The 26,668-nt window shown below is 39.5% G+C and overlaps 1 protein-coding gene across 7 annotated transcripts in view; it reads left to right on the top strand.

Annotated features, from left to right (window-relative positions):
• The window catches only part of ASXL3 (ASXL transcriptional regulator 3), a 196,072-nt gene that overhangs the window by 122,469 nt on the left and 46,935 nt on the right, over positions 1–26,668 (top strand). For all 7 annotated transcript variants that reach the window (XM_047698328.1, XM_047698330.1, XM_047698334.1 and 4 more), the window contains one exon: positions 199–362. In XM_047698328.1, coding sequence (XP_047554284.1) covers positions 199–362 — 164 coding nt within the window. The remainder of the gene's footprint in view (positions 1–198; positions 363–26,668) is intronic.

Raw genomic sequence — 26,668 nt, 5'->3', positions numbered from 1 at the left:
CGTTATGAAAATAAAATACAAGTAAGACAGGACAAAAACACAAAGGAGCTTTGGAGAGTTCTTTCTGAAATGTCACTTTTTAAAGTGACAGCATTAGATGTATTATTGAATATGTTCAATATGTAGATATATGTGTACGTACATGTGCGTGTCTTCCCCAATCTGCAGTGAATTAATGCTCTTGCTTGTTTATCACAGGACACTTGAAATGGACCAAAGCTGAGGACATTGACATAGAAACCCCAGGATCTATTCTTGTCAACACTAACTTGAGGGCATTAATAAATAAACATACGTTTGCTTCCTTACCTCAGCATTTTCAACAATACCTCCTGCTTTTGCTCCCAGAAGTGGATAGGCAGGTAAGTGGGAGTTTTAAGACATTTGATATTAGTCACAAGCTATATTATCATGAAGTGGCAGTTCCATTATCAAAGATGACTGATATGTATGTGGACCGTTTCTATAACAGTATAGTCTATTTATAATATATAGACTATGGTGTGTTTAATTTGCCAAAACAGAACCATTTTTATTATCAGTAGAGAGCCAATTCAAATTTTAAAATACAGCACACTGCTGTGGAGTGAAAACAACAGACCTTTCCACATTGGAAAGGGAAAACAAAGAAATCAAACATTCCATTATCAAATAAATCTTTGAAGTAGCTGCTCCTTTGCCTGGAGGGAATATTGAAGTGCAGCAATAAAAAGCCAGGGTTTCTAAGAAATTATGTAAATGTTTTTATTCTCAACTCTTTCCAAAAAGCATTTAAAATTTATGTTTGCAGTTGCCTTCCGAGACTCTATCATCGTGAATATGATTGCCTATAAATAATCACCTTTTATCTTTTTTTTTAGTATAACTGGAAATGCTTTAAGTTTATTTTTGTATTTTGAAAAGCCTCTAAAATAAGGAAATACAAATATAGACCCATAATAGCAGGCATCAATCATCTTCTAAAGCTGTTTCCTTAGAAAAGGAAAAAATATTTCATCACATAAACTTTTATTAAATTTCACAAAAGTTATTAAATGGCAACTAGGAAAAATTTCCTTGTGATTCTTATTTCAATAAATTTTGACACTGTATATAGTTTCCAGTTGATGGACATAATGTGTATGTGTTTATGTATTTGCATTTCAAAATGAGAGGTACATCCGTATACTGAAATCGGCGAGATTGATTCAATATTTCCATATTACTTTGAATAAATTTTCTTAGCTTTGTATTTGATTCCATTTTCTGCTAACTTAGTTGCCTTCTTCCATATATATTTAAAGTGTGATGAGCTGTGGTTTTCTACCACTCATATGTATCTCTTTGGTGGAGATTATTGTTCACATTTAGAAAAAGATTATTTTGATTTGGTGTACATTTCTGTTTGGGAGTTTGCCTTCATTCCATGAAAATTTGCTTAATGTTTACTATGAATATGCTATGTTTTAGGTACTTTGGAGTAATGGAAAGACAGTAAGTGCCTTTTAAGTATTTATTGATGATTAAGTATGCTTTAGTAGGATATATAAGTTATATTTGTGAATAATCAAAATGTGAGGTAGAAGCAGTTAAGACTAGAGGAAAAAGCACAAGGTATACTGAGCTTTCATAGGCAGAAGGGAAAAATCAGAGACAAATTTAAGGTCCTTGCATTGGGCCTTGAGATGTAGGCAGGATTTGAATAAAATAGATGGAAATCTATCAAGTGAAAAGTTCAAAGATCCAAAATCAAGAGCTATTTTCATGGGAGTCTGGATTGTAGGAAGAACTGTGCAAAAGAATCTGGACAGACAAATTGGAATTCAATTTTTGAAGATTCCTTGAGTATGAGGCTAAGGAGTCTGAACAGTGTTCTCCCTGTGTTTGCAAAGCCACTGAGGGCTTTTGAGCACAGCTGTAATAGAGTAAGATTGTTGCTTTTTAAGAAAATTATTCTGGCAGTATTGAAAGGGAATGTAGAGATGGGAAGCATAAAAGTGGGAAGGGTTGTTAGGAAGCAATTTTAGTTGTTCCAAAAAGGCAAAATGAGGGCTTGAATTTGGAGAATAGTGTTGAAATTAAAGAGGAGGAAGATAATGTGATCATCACTATCATTATCGAGTGGTAGCACTTTTACATTTTGTCAAATAACACTTGAACAAGGTGTAGGGAGAAGCCACTCATCACTCGGGTTTTAAATTTGTGTAGCAGAGAACTGAGTTTGGAAGTTAAGAAAAACTTTTTTTAGGGGGGATTGGTGAAAGAGACTGATTTATTAGCTCTAGAACTGTTTCCTTCATCTCAGCACACGAGTGGTTCACCTTGTTTACAGTTCTGTCCGCAGCTCCTGGGATAAGATTTGGCACACACAAGGTACCGAATAAATCTTTTGGAATGAAGAAATGACAGACTGCCCTAGGTTTAGCCAAATATTTCGGTAACCCAGAAGGCCAGGCGAAGCGTAGTATTTTTTCCAACCTGTAGCAATTTCTGTTCATTTCTTCCAGCCAGCGTGAGAAGTGAAAATGAATAAGGCACAGTAGCTGTCCTCTGGTAACAACTAGTCCACCAGCAGATTACTCAGGCAGTAGTTACGGAGTGTGTGCTATGTACTCTGCACACTTTGCTAAATACAGAGGATGAAAGGGGAGAAAGACCACCTCACGCTGATCTACTAGTAACGATCTACGACGCTCGTTACTAGGTTAAGAAGGCTAATAACTGGGCAAACCAAATTAGTGTAAGACCAGGAAGAGCAACACAAATGTCAAAGTAGACTTTTAATAAAAGTCTTCTGTAGATACAGAGGATGAAGAAATTTTAATCAGAAACTAGTACTGGAGAAGATTTTATCTGTGGAAAGGATACCTCAGTTGAGCCTTGAAGGACTAGTGTTTTGCAAGTAGAGCCAATGGTAAGTGAATTCTGTAGAGGGAGAGCTTGTCATTTATAAAGATCTGCTGCTTGTGTGTTCCAGAAGATTTAGTAGTTCTGTATGACTGGCTCCTCCTATGGGGGGAAAATGGGGAGCTCCTCTGCTGACAGGGAGTATGGTTTACAACTTTGGTGACCTGGTTGCAGGTTAAGCTCTTTGAACTTTTTCTGAAACCAGTGGATGCCATCATAGAGTTTTCCAAATGAGAAATGACCTGCTTACAATAATGTAAACAGATATTTTCATGCCTGGACATAGGGAAAAAGGATAAATGAAGTACACTCCGTATTTTCTCCTAGGAGCTAGTAACCCTGTGAATGATGGATTGGACAGGCAGAAAGATAAGACAGTGAAACTGGGTAAGAGACAATTGCAGTAGTTGAGATATGAGATAACAGTATGACCTTGGGCATTGGCCTTGGAAATGAGAAGAAAGGACTGAATTCCAGACATAGTTTTCAACCTACTTGAGTAGGAATAAATGACAGATTGCCTGTGGGATAGGGTTGTAAAGGGTCTAGAAGGCAACTGGATATTTTATCTAGGGTGACTTGGGAGAACTGAAGGGCTCTATGGACCTATCAACCATTTGATACCAAGAAATTTAGGACTCCGTCTCTGCGTGCCTTGCTGGAGGTGAGCTGACGCACCCTCTCTCCTGTCAGGAAGGGGCAGGAGACTTGATGCAGCAAACTCCCCAGACTGCTGCTGTTTCAGTACAGCTTAGAATATCAATGGGGTTGAATACCACCACTTTCTGGGCCAGAATGACTGGAAAAGGCATGCAAATGTGAAGCTAGTTCCATTGATTTATTTGAGCCAGTGGAAAGTACTATAATTCTAGGAGACACCTCAGAATTTCACTTGTATGAAAGCTTGTCTTTATGTATCTGTACAGAAGGTGAAAGTCCAGGGTTTCTTGTTTCCTTCCTTTGACTCCCCCGGTTGCTGCCAGATTTCCCCCCCTGAAGGAGTCCCTACCAGCCTCTGTCTGACTCTAGACCATAGAAAGCTGGGGATCGATCATTCAGGAGTTACATCTTCAAATATGGAAGCTAGGTTTCCCATTTATCTTATCAGTGCCAGTTGTCATTCTGCTAACCTGTCTGGTGTTTTGTTTTTCTGTATTTCTACTCTTCTGTCTTTCATAAAGGCCTGCTTATCTTACATTTCATATATATTAACTTTCAGTTGTTTTACGACATTTTCACAACTAGCTTTATATGTATTTTTACTCTCCTTTACACATTATACTGCAAATAACAGAAATACAACTCAAACTGCTTTAAATATAAAGGGATTTATTGGCTTAGGTAATTGGAAGATAGAAGTTAGAGTGGGCTCTGGTTGTTGGTCCTGGGATTTACTTATTGTCAAGAACCCTGTTCATTATTATTTAATGAATTAATTTTAAAAATTGTCTGTCTTCTTGTTGGCACTGTTCTAATCCCCCTCTTTTTTGTTGTTTTTTTGTTTTTGTTTTTGTTTTTCTAATTCCCTTTTGGGATAGGATGGCTACCTGAATCAAAAAATGGGTACTTGCTTCTTGGTTCACATTCATGGGGAAAATGCTTCTGTCCTAGTATTTCAAGGAAAAGGTCTCAATTCACACTACTGGTACTACTAAGATCACATAACCACTTCTTAAACAATGCCTCTAGCTAAGGAAATGGAATATGCAAATTGTTTAGAGCCACTAGACCTACCCTTGAACCTCAGTGTGCTCACCATCTCAAGTAAAGGGCGCACTGTGATAGAGGTCAGGGCTACTTTAGAAATCTGGTTTTCAGGAAGTTACGTTAGAGGATATGCAACTGGGGTGGGGGAGAACCTTGGCAGTTCACTAACAGTGCCCACTCCAGGGGGTAGGTATTGAGTTTGGCTTTAGCAGGTTGGATTAAGATGCTTCTACTGTATAAAATGTTGAGAAGTAATTATACAGGTTTCAAAACTGAAGGAGATGGAGTTAGTTTATAAAATCTACATAGATAATGGTGTTAGCTATGGGATTTGATGAGGCTACCAGATATAGTCATCCCAGAGGAATACTGTATTTATGAGAGGGTGTGGATGAGAAAGAGTATGGGAAGGAGCCAGGGAATAGACAGGAAATAGCAAATACTTCAGAGATCGTCAAGTGCAGGTTGTAGACTGCCAGCAGTGCCAGATGGACGGTAGGAGGTCAGTGGGGAGTAGGTGGGATATCTTTCCTTTGCCCTTCTAGATCCACCTTTCAGCCTTCTTCACTCTGCTTTGCTGCAGGAGGCTAAACCGTATGGACTAATGCACCAGGGGGACATATGCCTTCTGTATTTTTTTTTTTTAATTTTTAATTAACCAGACACTTTTAGAAATTTGAAGATACATTAGAGAATTAGTTTCCAGCCTGGTAATCCTTCCAGGACCCCCCTTCCTCCAATATATTATGACTCTAATATATTTGCACCTGGCACCTATTCGTTGGCACATAATTTTTATTTGTCCCAATACTGATGATGTTTACTTGATCATTTTGATTAAAATGTACCTGCCAATCTTCTGCAGTACAAAGTTACTTCTTCCCTCATATTTAAATAGTATCTAGTGAGGAGGTTCTTTTTAAATTATATAAACATTCTTTGTCTTCAGACCTTCAGTTTATTCATTTATTTGTATCTGTACGGGTTCATTGTTTTTTATTTCTTCAGTAGATTACTATGCTCGAATTGCCCCACAGTTGGTCACTGAGAGCCTGTCCAAGCTGGCTTCTTTCTGTATCTTCTGAGGTCTCCATTGCCTTCAGATCACTTCATTATTTTGAAGCACACCACATTGTCCCAGTCTCTTATACTTTTCTTGCCCAGGCTCTGGAACGAACCCTTTCTTCAAGGAGCCATGTTTCCCTCGAGTGGAGGATGGTACTTAGGAATCAGGAGCTCACAGCACGTGTGCTCTGTGTGTGTGTGTGTGTGTGTGTGAGAGAGAGAGAGACTACCTCCTAACCTCTGTGTCAGGGAGACAAGGAACATCTTATAGAAGAAAGAGCATAAGTCTTTCAAAATGTATAAACACAACGTAATTTATATTGACATTTATTTCTATATCTATGTCTCTATCTTATAAACCAGGAATTTACCTCCAGTCCTAATCTAATACCCCACGGTTTATTCTAGTTTTCTCTCTTTCCATAGCTGACACTGACAGTGAGAAACCCTGTTATTACTCTTAATATATCCAGATATTTGGTTAATCCCCTTATAGGTAGCCACTCTTCCATACTGCCCCGTGGATGGTCGTCTTTACTACACTCAGGCCTGAGTACGTGGCAAGTTACTTACCCACCCATCCTGCTGAGGCACTTTTCCCTTCCGGCTTGACCTCTGACACTACATATCAGGCTGCTCCTCTGTGTAGGCGGTGTTCCTCACCGTGCAATGGCTCTGCAGCTCCTCTCAGGGCTTCCCTCCGTGTGGATACTACCTCACCCTGCTAGGCTCGGTGATCGCACTTTGGGCCATCGTGCGTTCCTCTGCTCCTTTTCTGGCATAGGGGCCTATATTGTTTTAAGCATTAGGCCTGAATTATTTGGAAGCAGGAAGAGAAGGCCCCATGGGTTTTAATTGGGTTCAGCTCTGAGGGAGCCCCAACAGAGCTTTGGGCTAAAGAAGAGTGAGATTGAGCCCCTCACCAGCCCTGTGTGCTCAGCACATGATACATCCATCAACCAGCTCCTATCAGAAGGTCTTCTCCCTGTAGCTCTCTTCCTGTCCAAGTTCTGACAAACCCTTTCTCCTGGTACCTTCAGGTCCAGTACTACTTCCCATTATTAGCTTTAGTTTCCTGAACTATCTTTGGTGGTTTGCTGCACCCTGACCATACCTTTCTTTGTAAGTAGTCCCTTTAATCTACTCTCTTTAAATGATGTTAACTTGAATGAGCCATCTGTGCCTGCTGGGACTCCTGACTGACAGACTTTGTGATGATGTAGAATAATATGGATACAGGCGAATTCTATTGGTGCAGGGAAGGGATGGATATATATTTCTTTCATTCATTCATCCAACCAATGTTTACTTAACACCTATTATGTGCCAGATAAGCACTGATAATACGAACACTAATAGAGTAACAGTTCCAACCCAGAGAGAGGTGATAGTTCTTGAAGGGAGACAGAGATATAAAAGCCTATAGTTACACAACTAGGCCATGGTGGTGGTATACACATTGTGCTATAGGAGCAATGAGGAGATAATCGTATTTTATAGGTAGGAGTTAGAGAATGCTTTGAAGAGAATGTGTCATCTAAACTTCATCTGGAAATATGGAGGAAGTTTACCAGGAAAAGGAGTGTGGTAGGCATTCTGAGTAGAGGAGACCATATGTGCCAGTAATAATAGTGATGATATATAGTGCTAAGCCTCCTACATCAATTATCACTATTTCTTGCTGTAACTCTCTAAAGAGTTTGTATTATTAGCCCCTCTGTATATCTGTGTGGAAATAAGGATTGGGGAGAAAAAAAGGATTTACCCAACTTCTTCCAAGTAAAAACGTAGGAACCAAAATTTGAACACAGATTTGTCCATCTCCAAGTTCATGCTCTTTGTTCTGCATGGCGTCCCTTGCCCTCCAAACACGGGCAGAGAAGTACCTGCTCCCCATCAACAAAGAAATTGAGATGGAGGGGTACAGAGGGAGTAAACTGAGTTTAGAAGGGGGAGGTTGGAGCAAAGCTTTAAAAAAAAGGCCTTCTGTGTCAGTGAGCAATGTAGAATCTATGAAGATTATATGTTTGGAGTGTGACATTGTTAGATTTATATTTTAGAAAAGGATTCTTTTGAAGGAGTGAAGCGTGAAGTAGAGGAGAGAGATTCTCCCACTTTCCACCTTGCTGTGCTTTAGTCATTTTGTCTTCCTTCCTGCCCCTCAGACCTACACCTAACCTTCTATTCCTCCTCACTGGGCTTGCTGAGAGCACTGCTAGAAAGGCTTCAGGGCGTCTTGGGGCAAGGCCCGCTTCTTCTCATCCCCGACAGTGTCATCTCCTCACAAAGGCTTTTCTTGTCCTCCTTCCCATGTCAAGTAGCCTCTACAGTTGTTCTCTGACTTACTTTTCTGTTTATTTCCCTCCCAGCACTCCATCATTGTCAATAATTACTTGCTTTTGGATTTGTTCATTTGTCTTCCCTCATGAGAACCCAGGACAGTGGCTTTGTGGCTTTCTTCTAGACCCTGTGCCTGGCATGTAGTAAGGGTTCAGTAAATGTTTTTTGAATGAATCAATGAATATAGGGTAGGAATCCACTTAGAAGCTAGTGTAACATATCCGATAAACCCAAGAACATAGCCAAAACCATTAAAGAATGAAAAAGAAAGGCCCATTTCATGAGACATTAGTTTGCTATTATGGCCATAACAAAATACCACAGATTGGGTGGCTAAAAAAAAAAATTTATTTTCTCCCAGTTCTGGGAGGCTGGAAGTCCAAGATCAAGGTGCTGACGTGGTTGGATATTCCCGAGGCCTGTCTCCTTGACTTGCAGAATAGGCTCCTTTTTGCTGTGTCCTCACGTGGCCTTTTCTCCATGTACCCACATCCCTGTTGTCCCTTCCTCTTTTCGTAAAGACATCAGCCATATTGGATTAGGGCCTTGCCCTACAACCTCGTTTATGCTTGCTTTCCTCTGTGAAGGCATTGTCTCCATCTGCAGTCACCTTGGAGGCTGGGGCTTCAGCAAGAGAACGGGGTGGGGTGGGGTAGGGGCACAAGTTAATCCAACACAGACATTTTAGAGATAAAACCATCAGGACTTGGTCATTGGATTTGGGTGAGAAGGAGGATTTAAATATGTATTTTAGGCAGTAAGTGTTTATTGCACATTTGAGAATAGCAAAAGATTGTTATGTCTTAAAAGCCAGGGTAGACTTAAACATGTTTTTGTCCAAAAATTGAGGCTGTCAATGGGAGAAATTGAAGATAGAAGAAAGAAGATTTGAAAAATTGACCAAGTTTTAGAATAGATGGGCTGGGACTATACTGGAGAAGAGGCTGGTTGAAGGGGGGAAAAAAGTACTGATTGCTAAGGTGAGAGAGAAGAGAAGCAGGAATGGAGGAGGGAGGAAAACCCGAACAGGAGGCACAGAGGGAAAGTGAAGGACTTTCAGCTGCGTGGTGGTGTGTTTGCTCAGCCACTAGAGGCTTATGGGTGTCAGGAGAGTACCAAGGCTTTGGAAGGCAGCCTGAAGGGTGGTTCTGAGGGTTCATCCTGATGAAAAAGTGATTGCCCATCAGCCTTGAGGCCCCGTGTGAGGTTCGACGGCAGTGGGTCCTGATGGTCTGCTTCCATGTTTTTCGCTCCAGCCGTGCTAAGGATTTGTGTCTTTGACTTGGTACTAGATGTGCCAGGAGTTGGATTTTGCTAAAACTGGAGATTTTTCAAAAGCGCACATTGAAAGAGCTGAGAGATTTTAGGGGACTCTGAGGTGCTTGTTGGAATGGTTGATTATGGGGTCCAGACTTTAGGGAGAGAAGTTAGGGCTGGGGGCTGGAGTGAGTGGAGGTCTCAGGGAGAGGAAAACATGGCACCAAAGGAAGAAGGATATGTCGTTGAGTGAAGCAGTATAGGGTCTCAAAATAACACACTTCAGGTGTAATCAGGTTTTGGTAAACACATAGGTCAAAGCTATCTTTTTGGCTACCGCATGTTGGTTCAGAGATCAAACCCAAAGAAACTAAAGGGTGAGAGCAGTGTTAGTCAACACTAGGGAACAGGGAGAATTGTAGCTAGTTCTTCCTTCAGTTCCCAGGTAGGAATATTGCCTGAATAAATACAGTGCTTATGTTTGTAGCCGGACATGCCTTTGTGCATAACTCTCTGCAAAATATGCCTGGATAATTTTTAAAACTTCCTTGCATATATACATAGCAGATCCCTCCTTTCTTTAAGAATTTGTACTTCATAAACTGTATCTACATGGAACAATGCTGTGACCTTTTAAAATATACGTAGCAGTCGGCGTATTAAATGTCAACTAAAGTGGAGTCATATTTAAGTTTTTATTACACTTCCCAGTTGAACATCACTGATGAATAAGTTGCTGTCATTTCTGTCATCTGTATCATTTTTAAGTAATGTTCATCTCTGCCTCCATGTGGTGGTACTGGGACTATTAGGGCTCTTTCTCCAAACACTGGCAAGACCATCCCCCAACTGCTTCTAAATAAATTATGCCTATTATTTTTGTCCAAATGGTAATTGCAGCATTTCAATCCATTCTTACTAATCTCCCAATTTTGTTCTGCATTCGTATCTGTGTCTCTATGGTCTGTTAAATGACTAGCCACAGAAGGATATGTACTGTGTAGGCTCTTTAAAATCCTATCTAGCTTTGTGCTCTTCAGGTTTTTGCACTCATTGGCAATAATGCACATAATTTTAACTGTGGAGAATGTCATTAAACTAAAATGGAACATTTACACAGTTCCTTTTGCAGAGAATTTTGGACTAGGAAAATGAATGTGTGTGTCAGACGTTTTACAGCACATGAGAATGTGATTTATTGATTTCTGATGGCTCTGTTGGCATCGGTGTATATATTTAAAGAAGTCACGCAGCCTTTATAAATGCAAATGGGAAAGGGCTTTCCATCTTTTTCCTCCATGGAAATAGCTCATACATTTGCAATAACTCAGGCTCCTCTTAGAGATTGCTCTATGTACTGTATATATTGATTTAAAAATTATACCGTTATTTTATTCTGCAAATAATGTTTATAATGAAATGTCAATTTACCTAACAGATTATAGAAATTCATAAGTATTAAAGATATGAAAAAATACTGGTATCTTAAGCCTTTAGGTAAAAAGTAAGTGTGTACTTGAGATGTAATTATTTTAATGGAACTGACACTAGCTTTTTTTTTCGCCTGCTCCTGAAAGCATATCTTAAAGTACTTAGAAAATCCAATATTCTTTCTGGCCTAAGTCACTTACTGGCGATAGTAAATCAGACATGGCCAAAGATATCCTCGCGGACCACGCCTGATATTTCCATACTCGCCATTTGAGCTTTATGCTTATGGAGGGCAGTAATACTATCTGGATATTATCCATGTCTTAGCTACCTGGATAGTTAACATCAAATCCTGTTTATCAGTATCTGCTTCAAAGTAGGTCAAATAATGTATAAGACTGGATTGAAGTACTTATGTGCAAGTAATTGCATGTCATAGGCAATCTGACAAATGGAGCAGATTTCAATCCTGTGCATAAGGAAGTTAATTGAGGAACCTGCATTCATTTAGTCTGGAGAACATCCCATTCTGTGCATGAAACCACTTTCTTCCTCCTTTATAGGCTTTACTGCGCGGCAACCTCATGGCCTAAAAGGCCGTCTTTGGGCATGTGTGATCAACTACGTATGATCAGGCATACTGGATGATTAACTGTTTGGTACTATCATTTAGTATTTACATAATCACCTTTGTTTTCATCTTATGTAGGTTTTAAGATAATATGTATATGTGTAATACTTAACTCCGTTTAATGAGAATGGAGAGCAAGGAACTTTAATTTTGTTTCATCACACAAATGAATAGAGCTTGAGAAAGGGAGTCATGCAGATGGCAGATTACACATTAGTGCCTGTGCCTGTCATTTTTAATAAGGGACATTCTAATGTCCAGGTCACGACAGACCATTATGAACAGGTGTCATACAGTGACTCACCCCTAAATTAGGCTCAAGGGTAGAAGGAAGAAAATGAAATTTCACTCATTAAATCACCTTTAGAACTTGTAGTAATTAAACCCCATTCAAAAAATATAGTTGCCTAAGAAAACACTTTGGTTCCATTTGCGAAATTTATTAAAGATCGTTGTAAAGAAATAAAGAATCAATTATAAGCAGGGAGTGAATAGTGTAGTAGTGTTCGAAACTCTAGATTAAAGTGACAGCATTATTTAATTCCCTTCCCTGCTCCTAAATTCCATTAAAATGACACTGGCTTTTCCCGTTATGTTTCTTTATCAGTCCTAAAACCTAGGGGAAGAATGCCATCCAGACGCCAAAAACTGTGCAGAATTTCTGCAGGAGATAATGAAGGTGAGGCTAGATTGATCTAAGATTACTAAAATGAAAGGGGCTGCCTGGAAAGGAACCCTCTTTGTGGGGTCTGACTGAAAGGGACTGCAGATTTCTCTTAGACACAACCAGCTAGGAGTGGTCTGGCTGGAGGAAAGGGTGGAGCATTGCAGAGATCTCTGTACTGACTCTTACTTTCTGGGAAGGCTCGCTAGCACTTAGTCTCTGAACAGCAGGGGGCCACTGCAGAAGAAAGGTTTCCAGGCTGTGCTTGCTGACGGGTTGCCTTGTGTTCTCTGTCCAAAAGCTAGCTGTTTTGCTAGTTAAGAGGAGGCCTAGTCTCATTGATGTGTATCCTTAAATATATGATTAAGGCATTCTTTATTAGGGAACCAATCCCTTTCCTCACAAGGGCCAAACCTCTACTTGAGCAAGTATCAGTGGGGTAAACGTGTACTTTTTGCTGATCCCTTTTTTGAGCCTGAGAGATCTATACCAAGTCCAACAAAGTTTCTGACAAAAGCCATCTCAGTAGCTAATACTGATCCAACGCCTACTGACCTCTCGCTCGGAATGAAAAGAGAGAGAGATCAGTAATGCGGCATAGGAAGGATTTAGCTGTTCAAAAAAGAGCCCTCGTGTGACAATTCAGAGAACAAGACCAGTTGTTAATAAACTGAGAACAAGAGAACAGAAACAGAGAACAAGAACAGTTGTTAATAAACTGGAGATTTGTGAGAATCCAGTCATTTTTACAAGTATTAACTCAAGTTTTACAGTGGGCCATGCAGTGCGCTGACCAGTAGGAACACTATGTCACCCGAGACCGCGTGCATCTGCCTTCACGGAGCTTCCGTTCCAGCTCTGGAAATAGTGCACGTTTATGGAGCCCCATAGGCATATCATTTGGGAGATGCGAGGAGAAGCTTTCAAGGGGCATCTGAGTGAGCCTGATCCAGTTAAGTTACATGAAAGCACTTTGATGTTTTGAAATCTTAAGATATCTTTGGCAGAACCGGAGCCGTGCTCAGTCTGCAAATTGCTTTCATCACTGAGGCATGTGTTTTTCTAGTCTGACAGGTGGGAATGGACTCTGTGAGCACTGGGCTCTGTTACCTCTATTCATTTCAAGTAGTTCTTGCGTGGCTTCTGGTAAGTTTGCTCACATATATACACTGATAAAGACTCAGTGGAAGAACTCCAGAATTTTCTCTCTGTGGTGCTATGGTTCACTTCCTCTGAACAATAATTGCCTTCTTTTCTTCTGACTCTCAGCTTCAGCGTCTTGTTAGCCCTGTAGTGGGATGGTGGTGCCATTTACTGAGGTGGGTAAGATTCCAAGAGCTTATTTTCTGTTTTGGACATGTCTCGGAGGTGCATTTGAATAATCTTGAATAATGCGGAAATTTTGAATAAGAAGTTGGCTATATAAGTGTGAAGGTTAAAGTAGAGTTCAAAGCTGGAGTTTCAAGAAAAGAATTGGCAACCGCCGACATCTAGATGTTAGTTAAAACCATGGATATAAATGATAATGTAGTATAGACCAGAATGAGAAGAGGGCCCAGGACCAAGGTTTGGGCCCAAAGCCCAAGATTTCCAAATCTTAACGGCTGAATAAAAGAGCTTAAGCTGGCAAAGGAGAATAGAAAGTAATAGCCAGCAATGTGAGGGACAGGAAGACCATGTGTGTATCACCGAAGTCAAGGGAGTGAGTATTTACGGAGGAGGGTGTGATTTATTTAATATTTAAGTGTTGCATAAGGTGAGGATTGAGAGTTAACTATTGTATTTCGTATATGCTGTTCACTGGTGATCTTGACAGGAGCACTTTTGGAGGCATGGTAGGGAGGATATACCAGTTTGGAAGGTCTTCAAAAGAAAATGGAAAGAGAGAATTTGGACAGAGCACCATCCTCCCCTTACATGTGAAGTGAATAGAGAAACAGAGCAGTAGGTCCTAGAATTACTTGTTGACTGCATTGAGGTTAAATTGTTTTTATAAGATCGCTGTCATAAATGAGGTCTTTTCTGCCATAATAGAGTTGTAGGGCTTGTGTATTAGAAAGTTATTTTTTTCTTAGCCTTCTTACTCAGTGTTTGATAATTTTGAATTGCTTCTCATTTTATGCTCTTGAGTTCCCCAGATAATCATACCACTTACTAAGGATGGTGATTTTATTTCCTTTCTAATTAGTATACTTTTAAGAACCATTTCATTTATTTGATAGGTAAAAAGGCCAGATTAGGGTTTGATGAGGATTGAGCTAAAGAAGGAAAGAATATAGACAGATGTGTCTTTTAAAAATTTTGGTTTTGAAGTGAGATAGTCATAAGGAAAATAGAAACAGCATAATTTAAGGATAAAAGTAGGATTTTGTTTATTTGACTTATTCGTACAGTTGGGAGAGGAGTTTGTGTGTTTGGTGATCAAAGAGATAGAGGTCCCTTGAGAGGGAGCAGTTAAATAATCAGGACAAAAACGGGAAGTTGGTTGCTTATTATAATGACCCCTTAAAAGGCAGGGGTGGAGAAGGTAGCAATCAAAGCCTCAGTGGAGAAATTTTCCTTAGAAAGGAGTCAGGGCACCATTTCCAGGAATACTGGAAGGAAGGAAGGAAGTGGGTAAGGAAGATGGGTGTGAAGTTTGGTATTGTAAAACCTAGGGATTTCCTCTATGATTAGTACAGTTTCTTTTTTTTCCTTACAGAAGTAAGAGTCAAAAGCATGGACAGGTAGTGATGGGTAGGATGAGGATAGGGAGGAAGGTAAAAAGCTTGAGGTGAATGTAGTTTGGAAAAGTCATTGAAGAAGGTCAAAGTGAAAAACCACAGTAGGCTAGCAGGAGAGTGATAAGTGACCCAGCGTTGAAGACTTAATTATCAAACCTGTTTGCTGAGAAGAGCAGATGTTTACCGAAAGTACTGGATGTGGAATGGTCAGGTCCACCATGGACTGGGCCTTTGTCATACGAGTGTATCCAAATAATGAGAAGAGCAAGAACCTTAAGAACCTAATAGATCAGAAAATCTCACCTGGAAACATAATGAAATGATGCAAGAAGAGGAAAAATGGACTTGGTGGAAGCAAAGGAGTGAGCAGACCGCAGGTCTTAGTCAAGAATGTGTAGAGTAGAGCTGTGTGAACACGCAAGCCAGAAGGAGCGAGGTGGGTCAGCATAATAGCCTATGACTAAATGTTATCGTGATGGGGCAGTTTGGATGGTTTTCCCATTTCCCCCCAAACATCTATAGTCTTCTGTTTATTTATTTTAGTTTCCAGTAGCTCTACAAAAAAATTTAGTTTTTATTTATGACATGGAGTTTGGTGTCTAGCTTAAGAATATTTCTCGACATCAGTATAATACAGATATTTTCCAAAGTATTTTAATCTTTTTTCTTAAGCTTTTCCCTTTGGATTTTTAGAATTGTGAGTCCTGCAATTGTGTTTTTCTTTCAAGGTTGTTTTCTTTATTGTGGGGCCCCGAATTTCCATGTAAATTTTAGGATGAGTTATCAATTTCTGTAAAGAAACCAACTAGAATTTTGATAGGAATTGTCTTAAATCTGTAGATCACTTTGGAGTGTACTAGCATCTTAATATGGAGTCTTCTGATTCATCAGCAAAGGCTGTCTTTCCATTTACTTGGATCTTAAATTTCTTTCAACTTTTTGTTTTAAGAGTGTAACTTTTGCATTTCCTTGGTTAAGTTTATCCCTTCCTATTTTTTTCTTTTTAATGTTATTGTAAATGGTTTTTTTCTTCATTTTTTTGTTTGATGAGAAGCCAGCTGATAATGTTGCTATAGTCCTTTTGGACATAAATCATTTTCCTCTTTCATTTTCAAAATTTTATCTCTGGCTTTCAGCATTTTTACTCTAAGTGTCTGGGCATGAATAGCTCTGTATTTATCCTAATTGAAATATATCTGGTGTCTTAGATTTGTAGATTTATGGTTTTCATAATCATCATTTCTTTAAATATTTTTTCTGCTCCCTTCTCTCCCTTGCTTCTCTTGATGTTACTTCTATTACTCATTTGTTGGTCTATTTAGTTGGGGCCCACATTTCTTTGAGCCTCTGGGTTTCTTTGTTTTGTTTTTTATAATTCTTTTTTCACTTAGTTCTTTAGAATACGTAATCTCTGTTGCTCTGTCTTCAAGTTTGGTGATTTTTCTGCCTGTTCAAATTTACTGTTGAGCCTCTCTAGTGAAATGTTTGTTTTAATTATTTTACTTTTCATCCAGAATTTCTAACTGGGTCTGTTTCATAATCATTATCTCCTATGGATATTTTTTATTTGATGAGACATTGTTATCATACTTTCCTCAATTTATTTAAGCCAGGTTTCATTTAGTTATCTAAAGATATTTGGGATGGCTGCTTTGAAGCCTTTTTTTTACATCCAAAGTCAGGGCCTCTCACCAGGAACTTTCTTTTCTGACTGTTTTCTGATTGTTTCTTATGCCAGTCTCCGTTACCTGTTTCATTGTGTCTCTCTCCCTCCTCTTCTCTCTCTCTGGACATTTCAAGCTATATTTGTACAATCCGTACAGTGATCCCTCCACCCCTTCTCCAGGGATTTTTCTGTTGTTGTTTTATAATTAATTTGGTTAGAGACTTGGCTGGATTATTTTATTTAAATTGATTTTCCCTGCAGTGTGGACCCTCTAATACTGCTGCTCAAAGAGCACAGCCTGGGCCAAAATTAGTCATGGTGGAGTTCCCTTTGTCCCTTTTCCTGATCTCTCTGTTAAACCACTATAAATACCTACGTTAAGGTATTTTTTTCCCTTAAGGAGGGAGAGTATTTCAAGTATCTCTTTTGTTTATACCTTTATATTATCATTATAATAGTTTTGAGGAGTTTGTATTTGCTTTGGGGAATGAGATGATTATTTCATATTAGGTTTCCAGTGGTCACAATGAAATTACATTTGCCATTCATAAACATTGTGAGCCAGTTCCTAAGTGTTCTGTTTCCCTGGTAAACAATGGGGATACAGTTAATGAGTAAATACAGAGGGTGCTCAAAAATTTTACAGTCCCATTTGGTATCACACCCAACCCCTGGGCTCCAATAATTGCTGCCTTACTGCTATATTGTTTTCAGCAATGCCCTGGGGCATAAATTTCTCCAGAAATTTCTGATCCAATTAAATTAGAGCCCCTTTGCAGGGTTAGTTTTGAGACCAGTGTTTGAGGTTTCCTTGGCCCCCCGCAGGGCTCTTTAGCTAACTCTTTCCCTGGTTCTCTCTCGTAAATTAGTTAGCCTTGGTTTATTTAGCTTGTTGCCCTTAGAGAGCTTCCAGTGTCCTTTAATCACTCACCAGCAAAATCTCCATTGGTTTCAAGATCCCTTTTTGGCTTGAACTTCTCTCCATTCTGTTTTAAATAAAATTGGTTCCTTTTGGGGGACTCTGGACATTTACTTGTATCCTGACACATTACTGAATTGCTATATGAGTTCTAGTAGTTTGGGGGTGGAGTCTTTTGGGTTTTCCATATAAAGTATCATGTCATCTGCAAAGAGAGAGAGTTTGACTTCTTCATTGTCAATTTGAATGCCTTTTATTTCTTTTTGTTATCTGATTGCTGTTGCTAGGACTTCTAGTGCTATGTTGAACAAGAGTGGTGAGAATGGGCATCCTTGTCGTGTTCCTGATCTCAAAGGGATGGCTGTCAGCTTTTCCCCATTGAGGATGATATTCGCTGTGGGTTTTTCATAGATAGATTTTATGAAGTTGAGCAGTGTTCCCTCTGTCCCTATACTTTGAATCGTTTTAATCAGGAACGGATGCTGTATCTTGTCAAATGCTTTTTCTGCATCAATTGAGAGGACCATGTGGCTCTTCTCTCTTCTTTTACTGATTTGTTCTATCACATTGATTGATTTGTGAATGTTAAGCCACTCTTGCATCCCATGGGTAAATCCCACCTGGTCATGGTGGATGATATTTTTACTGTACAGTTGGATCCTATTAGCTAGAATCTTGTTGAGAATCTTGGGATCCATATTCATCAGGGATATTTGTCTGAAATTCTCTTTTTTGGTGGGGTCTTTGTCTGGTTTGGGGATCAGGATAATGCTGGCTTCATAAAAAGAGTCTGGAAGTTTTCCTTCTGTTTCTATTTTTTGAAACAGCTTCAAGAGAATAGTTATTATTTCTACTTTGAATGTTTGGTAGAATTCTCCAGGGAATCCATCAGGTCCTGGGCTCTTGTTTTTTTTTTTTTTTTTTTTTTGGGTATTAATCCTTTCTTTCTTTCTTTTTTTTTTTTTTTTTTTTTTACAGCTTTATAAACATATATTTTTATCCCCAGGGGTACAGGTCTGCGAATAGCCAGGTTTACACACTTCACAGCACTCACCATAGCACATACCCTCCCCAATATCCATAGCCCCACCCCCTCTCCCAACCCCCTCCCCCCATCAACCCTCAGTTTGTTTTGTGAGATTAAGAGTCACTTATGGTTTGTCTCCCTCCCAATCCCATCTTGTTTCATTTACTCTTCTCCTACCCCCTCAACCCCCCATGTTGCATCTCCTCTCCCTCATATCAGGGAGATCATATGATAGTTGTCTTTCTCTGATTGACTTATTTCGCTAAGCATGATACCCTCTAGTTCCATCCACGTCGTCGCAAATGGCAAGATTTCATTTCTTTTGATGGCTGCATAGTATTCCATTGTGTATATATACCACATCTTCTTTATCCATTCGTCTGTAGATGGACATCTAGGTTCTTTCCATAGTTTGGCTATTGTAGACATTGCTGCTATAAAGATTCGGGTGCATGTGCCCCTTCGGATCACTACGTTTGTATCTTTAGGGTAAATACCCAGCAGTGCAATTGCAGGGTCATAGGGTAGTTCTATTTTCAACATTTTGAGGAACCTCCATGCTGTTTTCCAGAGTGGTTGCACCAGCTTGCATTCCCACCAACAGTGTAGGAGGGTTCCCCTTTCTCCGCATCCTCGCCAGCATCTGTCATTTCCTGACTTGTTCATTTTAACCATTCTGACTGGTGTGAGGTGATATCTCATGGTGGTTTTGATTTGTATTTCCCTGATGCCGAGTGATATGGAGCACTTTTTCATGTGTCTGTTGGCCATCTGGATGTCTTCTTTGCAGAAATGTCTGTTCATGTCCTCTGCCCATTTCTTGATTGGATTATTTGTTCTTTGGGTGTTGAGTTTGCTAAGTTCTTTATAGATTTTGGACACTAGCCCTTTATCTGATATGTCATTTGCAAATATCTTCTCCCATTCTGTCAGTTGTCTTTTGGTTTTGTTCACTGTTTCCTTTGCTGTGCAAAAGCTTTTGATCTTGATAAAATCCCAAAAGTTCATTTTTGCCCTTGCTTCCCTTGCCTTTGGTGATGTTCCTAGGAAGATGTTGCTGCGGCTGAGGTCGAAGAGGTTGCTGCCTGTGTTCTCCTCGAGGATTTTGATGGATTCCTTTCTCACATTGAGATCCTTCATCCATTTTGAGTCTATTTTCGTGTGTGGTGTAAGGAAATGATCCAATTTCATTTTTCTGCATGTGGCTGTCCAATTTTCCCAACACCATTTATTGAAGAGGCTGTCTTTGTTCCATTGGACATTCTTTCCTGCTTTGTCAAAGATGAGTTGACCATAGAGTTGAGGGTCCATTTCTGGGCTCTCTATTCTGTTCCATTGATCTATGTGTCTGTTTTTGTGCCAGTACCATGCTGTCTTGATGATGACAGCTTTGTAATAGAGCTTGAAGTCCGGAATTGTGATGCCACCAACTTTGGCTTTCTTTTTCAATATTCCTTTGGCTATTCGAGGTCTTTTCTGGTTCCATATAAATTTTAGGATTATTTGTTCCATTTCTTTGAAAAAAATGGATGGTACTTTGATAGGAATTGCATTAAATGTGTAGATTGCTTTAGGTAGCATAGACATTTTCACAATATTTATTCTTCCGATCCAGGAGCATGGAACATTTTTCCATTTCTTTGTGTCTTCCTCAATTTCTTTCATGAGTCCTTTATAGTTTTCTGAGTATAGATTCTTAGTCTCTTTGGTTAGGTTTATTCCTAGGTATCTTATAGTTTTGGGTGCAATTGTAAATGGGATGGACTCCTTAATTTCTCTTTCTTCTGTCTTGTTGTTGGTGTAGAGAAATGCAACTGATTTCTGTGCATTGATTTTATATCCTGACACTTTACTGAATTCCTGTACAAGTTCTAGCAGTTTTGGAGTGGAGTCTTTTGGGTTTTCCACATAGAGTATCATATCATCTGCAAAGAGTGATAGTTTGACTTCTTCTTTGCCGATTTGGATGCCTTTAATTTCCTTTTGTTGTCTGATTGCTGAGGCTAGGACTTCTAGTACTATGTTGAATAGCAGTGGTGATAACGGACATCCCTGCCGTGTTCCTGACCTTAGCGGAAAAGCTTTCAGTTTTTCTCCATTGAGAATGATATTTGCGGTGGGTTTTTCATAGGTGGCTTTGATAATATTGAGGTATGTGCCGTCTATCCCTACACTTTGAAGAGTTTTGATCAGGAAGGGATGCTGTACTTTGTCAAATGCTTTTTCAGCATCTATGGAGAGTATCATATGGTTCTTGTTCTTTCTTTTATTAATGTGTTGTATCACATTGATTGATTTGCGGATGTTGAACCAGCCTTGCAGCCCTGGAATAAATCCCACCTGGTCGTGGTGAATAATCCTTTTAATGTACTGTTGAATCCTATTGGCTAGTATTTTGGCGAGAATTTTTGCATCTGTGTTCATCAAGGATATTGGTCTGTAGTTCTCTTTTTTGTTGGGATCCTTGTCTGGTTTTGGGATCAAGGTGATGCTGGCCTCATAAAATGAGTTTGGAAGTTTTCCTTCTATTGCTATTTTTTGGAACAGTTTCAGGAGAATAGGAATTAGTTCTTCTTTAAATGTTTGGTAGAATTCCCCCGGGAAGCCGTCTGGCCCTGGGCTTTTGTTTGTTTGGAGATTTTTGATGACTGTTTCAATCTCCTTACTGCTTATGGGTCTGTTCAGGCTTTCTATTTCTTCCTGGTTCAGTTGTGGTAGTTTATATGTCTCTAGGAATGCATCCATTTCTTCCAGATTGTCAAATTTGTTGGCGTAGAGTTGCTCATAGTATGTTCTTATAATTGTCTGTATTTCTTTGGTGTTCATTGTGATCTCTCCTCTTTCATTCATGATTTTATTTATTTGGGTCCTTTCTCTTTTCTTTTTGATAAGTCTGGCCAGGGGTTTATCAATCTTATTAATTCTTTCAAAGAACCAGCTCCTAGTTTCGTTGATTTGTTCTATTGTTTTTTTGGTTTCTATTTCATTGATTTCTGCTCTGATCTTTATGATTTCTCTTCTCCTGCTGGGTTTAGGGTTTCTTTCTTGTTCTTTCTCCAGCTCCTTTAGGTGTAGGGTTAGGTTGTGTACCTGAGATCTTTCTTGTTTCTTGAGAAAGGCTTGTACCGCTATATATTTTCCTCTCAGGACTGCCTTTGTTGTGTCCCACAGATTCTGAACCGTTGTGTTTTCATTATCATTTGTTTCCATAAATTTTTTCAATTCTTCTTTAATTTCCTGGTTGACCCATTCATTCTTTAGAAGGATGCTGTTTAGTCTCCATGTATTTGGGTTCTTTTCAAATTTCCTCTTGTGATTGAGTTCTAGCTTTAGAGCATTGTGGTCTGAAAATATGCAGGGAATGATCCCAATCTTTTGATACCGGTTGAGACTTGATTTAGGACCAAGAATGTGATCTATTCTGGAGAATGTTCCATGTGCACTAGAGAAGAATGTGTATTCTGTTGCTTTGGGATGAAATGTTCTGAATAGATCTGTGATGTCCATCTGGTCCAGTGTGTCATTTAAGGCCTTGATTTCCTTGTTGTTCTTTTGCTTGGATGATCTGTCCATTTCAGTGAGGGGAGTGTTAAAATCCCCTACTATTATTGTATTCTTGTCGATGTGTTTCTTTGATTTTGTTATTAATTGGTTTATATAGTTGGCTGCTCCCACGTTAGGGGCATAGATATTTAAAATTGTTAGATCTTCTTGTTGGACAGTTCCTTTGAGTATGATATAGTGTCCTTCCTTCTCTCTTATTATAGTCTTTGGCTTAAAATCTAATTGATCTGATATAAGGATTGCCACTCCTGCTTTCTTCTGATGTCCATTAGCATGGTAAATTCTTTTCCATCCCCTCACTTTAAACCTGGAGGTGTCTTCGGGTGTAAGATGAGTTTCTTGTAGGCAACATATAGATGGTATTTGTTTTTTTATCCATTCTGATACCCTGTGTCTTTTGATTGGGGCATTTAGCCCATTAACATTCAGGGTAAGTATTGAGAGATAGGAATTTAGTGCCATTGTATTGCCTGTAAGGTGACTGTTATTGTATATTGTCTCTGTTTCTTTCTGATCTACTACTTTTAGGGTCTCTCTTTGCTTAGAGGACCCCTTTCAATATTTCCTGTAGAGCTAGTTTGGTATTTGCAAATTCTTTCAGTTTTTGTTTGTCCTGGAAGCTTTTAATCTCTCCTTCTATTTTCAATGATAGCCTAGCTGGATATAGTATTCTTGGCTGCATGTTTTTCTCATTTAGTACTCTGAATATATCATGCCAGCTCTTTCTGGCCTGCCAGGTCTCTGTAGATAAGTCTGCTGCCAATCTAATATTTTTACCATTGTACGTTACAGACTTCTTTTCCCGGGCTGCTTTCAGAATCTTTTCTTTGTCACTAAGACTTGTCAATTTTACTATTAGGTGACGGGGTGTGGACCTATTCTTATTGATTTTGAGGGGGGTTCTCTGAACCTCCTGGATTTTGATGCTTGTTCCCTTTGCCATATTGGGGAAATTCTCTCCAATAATTCTCTCCAATATACCTTCTGCTCCCCTCTCTGTTTCCTCTTCTTCTGGAATCCCAATTATTCTAATGCTGTTTCGTCTTATGGTGTCACTTATCTCTCGAATTCTCCCCTCATGGTCCAGTAGCTGTTTGTCCCTCTTCTGCTCAGCTTCTTTATTCTCTGTCATTTGGTCTTCTGTATCGCTAATTCTTTCTTCTGCCTCATTTATCCTAGCAGTGAGAGCCTCCATTTTTGATTGCACCTCATTAATAGCTTTTTTGATTTCAACTTGGTTAGATTTTAGTTCTTTTATTTCTCCAGAAAGGGCTTTTCTATCTCCCGAGAGGGTTGCTTTAATATCTTCCATGCCTTTTTCAAGCCCGGCTAGAACCTTGAGAATCGTCATTCTGAACTCTATATCTGACATATTACCAATGTCTGTATTGATTAGGTCCCTATCCTTTGGTACTGCCTCTTGTTCTTTTTTTTGTTGTGAATTTTTCCGCCTTGTCATTTTGTCCAGATAAGAGTTTATGAAGGAGCAAGTAAAATACTAAAAGGGTGGCAACAACCCCAGGAAAATATGCTTTAGCCAAATCAGAAGAGATCCCGAATTGTGAGGGGGGAGAAAGGGGATAAAAAGGGGTTCAGAAAGAAAGAGAAAAAAAAAAAAAAACTATTAAAAAAAAGAAAGCCGATAAAGAAAAAATATAAAAAGAGGAAAAAAATATATATATTAGATAAACTATTTAAAAAACGTTAAAAAAAACCGGTAAGAGTTAAAATTCAGCAGAAGAAGAGAAAAAGAAAAAAAAAATTGAAAAAGAAAAAAAAATTAAATTAACTGCAAGGCTAAAAAATCATGGGGAGAAAGCCATGAGTTCCGTGCTTTGCTTTCTTCTCCTCTGGAATTCCGCCGCTCTCTTTGGTAGGTGAACTTGGTCCTGGCTGGGTTTCCCGTTGATCTTCTGGGGGAGGGGCCTGTTGTAGTGATTCTCAAGCGTCTTTGCCCCAGGCGGAGTTGCACCGCCCTTACCCGGGGCCGCGCTGAGTCATCCGCTCGGGTTCGCTTTCGGGAGCTTTTGTTCCCTGAGCGCTTTCCGTAGAGTTCCGGAGGACGGGAATAAAGATGGCGGCCTCCCGGTCTCCGGCCCGGAGGAGCCGAGAGCCCGGGGCCCCACTCCTCAGTGCGCCCTCAGAGAACAGCGCCCAATGTCTCCCGCCACCCTGGCCTCCGGCCACGCTCCGAGCTGACCGAGCCTGCGACCGGTTCAAGGCAACCCCGAGCTGAGAGTCACTCCTCGGCTCTGTCTCTGCAGCCAGCTTCCCCGTTCTAATACCGGTAAGCTCTGCGACACTCAGGCACCCCCGATCCTTCTGCGACCCTGCGGGACCTGAGGCCGCGCTGACCCCGCCTGGGCTTCCAGTTAAGCCTCTGGAGCGATGTCCCTCAGCGGAACAGACTTTTAAAAGTCCTGATTTTGCTCCGTTGCTCCGCCGCTCGCCGGGAGCCGGCCCCTCCCCCCACGGTCTATCTTCCCGTCGCTTTGGATTCACTTCTCCGCCAGTCCTACCTTGCAGAAAGTGGTTGATTTTCTGTTTCTGGAATTGCTGTTCTTCTTCTCTTCAATCTCCCATTGGATTTGTAGGTGTTTGCAATCTTTAGATAAGCTATTTAGCTGATCTCCCGCTACCCGAAGTAGTCTCAGCCTGCTACTTCTCCGCCATCTTGACTCCTCCGCCCTGGGCTCTTGTTTTTTAGGGAGGTTTTTGATCACTGCTTCAATCTCGTTACTAGATATTGGTCTATTCAGGTTGTCAATTTCTTCCTGATTCAGTTTTGGAAGTTTATAGATTTCCAGGAATACATCCAGGAATACATTTTGTCTAGGTTGCTTAACTTATTGGCATGTAACTGTTGATAATAATTTCTGATGATTGTTTCTATTTCCTTGGTGTTAGTCATGATCTCTTCCTTTTCATTCATAATCTTGTTAATTTGGGTCCTCTCTCTTTTCTTTTGGATTAGTTTGGCCAATGAACCTGGAAACACTCTGTTCTTAAGAAGTTTCTCTCTGTCTGGGCAAAATCTAGAGCCAGTGTTCCAGAGGTGGGAACAGGTGCGACTCTTCTGCTTCTACAGCAGAACATTGGATATGGCTGGTAGCCCCTGGTTTTTCTCATCTTGCCACTGCTGGGATAGAACCTCTGCTCTCTAAGTGAGCTACAATGAGGGCATTCAGGGCCCCACTAATATTGGCCTGCCATACCAGGGGTAGAGCCTCCACTAGAGTGGTCACTGGGCAGGAAATAAGACCCGCAACTTCTTGGCTATACTTGCCAGGAATCTAGCCTCTGCAACTCAGGGCTGGAGGGGATAAAAGATAAAATTGTCCTGCCTCTTTCACTGAGTGACTGTATACCTTGACTGGGCTGAGAAAAGAGGCAGTCTCTCTTTTTCAGGCACAAACACCTGCAAAGGAGTTAATCACAGAAACCTGTTGAGTAGAGGGAGTGGGCTGGGGCTTAAGTGGCATCGACTTCTGCTTTCGTTACAAAGATTTAGTAGATTTTTTGAATAACTCTTCATTTGCTGTCTCTTAGGACAAATTCCAGAAACTTCAATTTTTTTTAAATAGTTTTCACCATTATGATTGTTTCACAAGGGAACAGGTTCACACACTCACAACACCATTCAGGAAATGGAACTCTACTAACTATAGATTTTTAATGTGACACTTATATATGCTAATAAATACTGATTCAAATTGTTTTCCTCGGCTGGTTTACCAAGTATGCCAAAGTCGTTTATTCAATAAACCACACTTTTCCAAAACGACATGTAAATAATAGATGGATATTTTGATATATGCTATAATATAGTAGGTACTCAACAAATATTTTTCAGTGAAATTCATATTAACATCTTATTTCTATGAGTAAAAGTGCCTCAAAAAAAACCTGCTTTATATTCTTCCTATCATCTTTGATTACATTTCACATTTATTCTTCAGTCAGAAGTTGCAGTTTTGCTAAGCTTTTTTATATTACAGAAACTTGTAAAGAGAGAGTTGTATTAAAGCACAGATTATCTGCAAACAATGTAGACAGCTTGACAGTTACCATTATCAATACCTATATTAACTACCTGTAGTAATTGTTTAAAGTACTTTTTTCTCAATAGGAGACTATTTCTATTTCTCTTTATTGTACCTTTAACCTATCATTATTTTTCATGATTTTGAGGTGTTTGTATTTGCTTTGGGGAATGGTAAAATTAATTTACATTAGATTTTCAGTGGTCACAATAAAATTGCATTTTGGAACTCATAAACATTGGGCCTATTTCTCAATATCCTGTTTTTGTGATAGGCAGTGGGGATAAACTTATTGAATAGATGCCTGTACAGGATTTACAGTCTTTGAAAATAATATGATAAGCTGTAAAACAGAAGTATGCCATTGAACTGTAGGAGCTCAAAGGTGACAATGATGCTTAGAATATATGTTTCAATAATTTTGCATCAAGTCTTAATAGAACATTTTTATTAATTGGTGTTTTAGTGCCAAGATATTTGTTACTTAAATCTGGTGTTTTGCACATAGAGATATCATTAAATAAATGGTGAGTGAAGGGAAGAAGGAAAGAATGCATTAATGGATGGTTTGAGGAAATGCTTCATGTGGTTTGATTTCCGCATTTTCTTTAATCTTCTCTTGGGATAGTTTCCAAAATGTTACTTTTTGTACTCTGTGTTCTCATTTAAATTATTCATCTAATGTTTTTATCTATTCAGACATTCCATTGAAAGGAAAGGAAGGAAACTAGGAAAAAAGAAACTT

The sequence above is a fragment of the Lutra lutra genome, chromosome 12 (genome assembly GCF_902655055.1).
Source record: "Lutra lutra chromosome 12, mLutLut1.2, whole genome shotgun sequence".
NCBI lineage: Eukaryota > Metazoa > Chordata > Mammalia > Carnivora > Mustelidae > Lutra > Lutra lutra.
The sequence above is the reverse complement of the archived record's forward strand: the minus strand, read 5'-3'. Positions and strand labels throughout refer to the sequence as shown.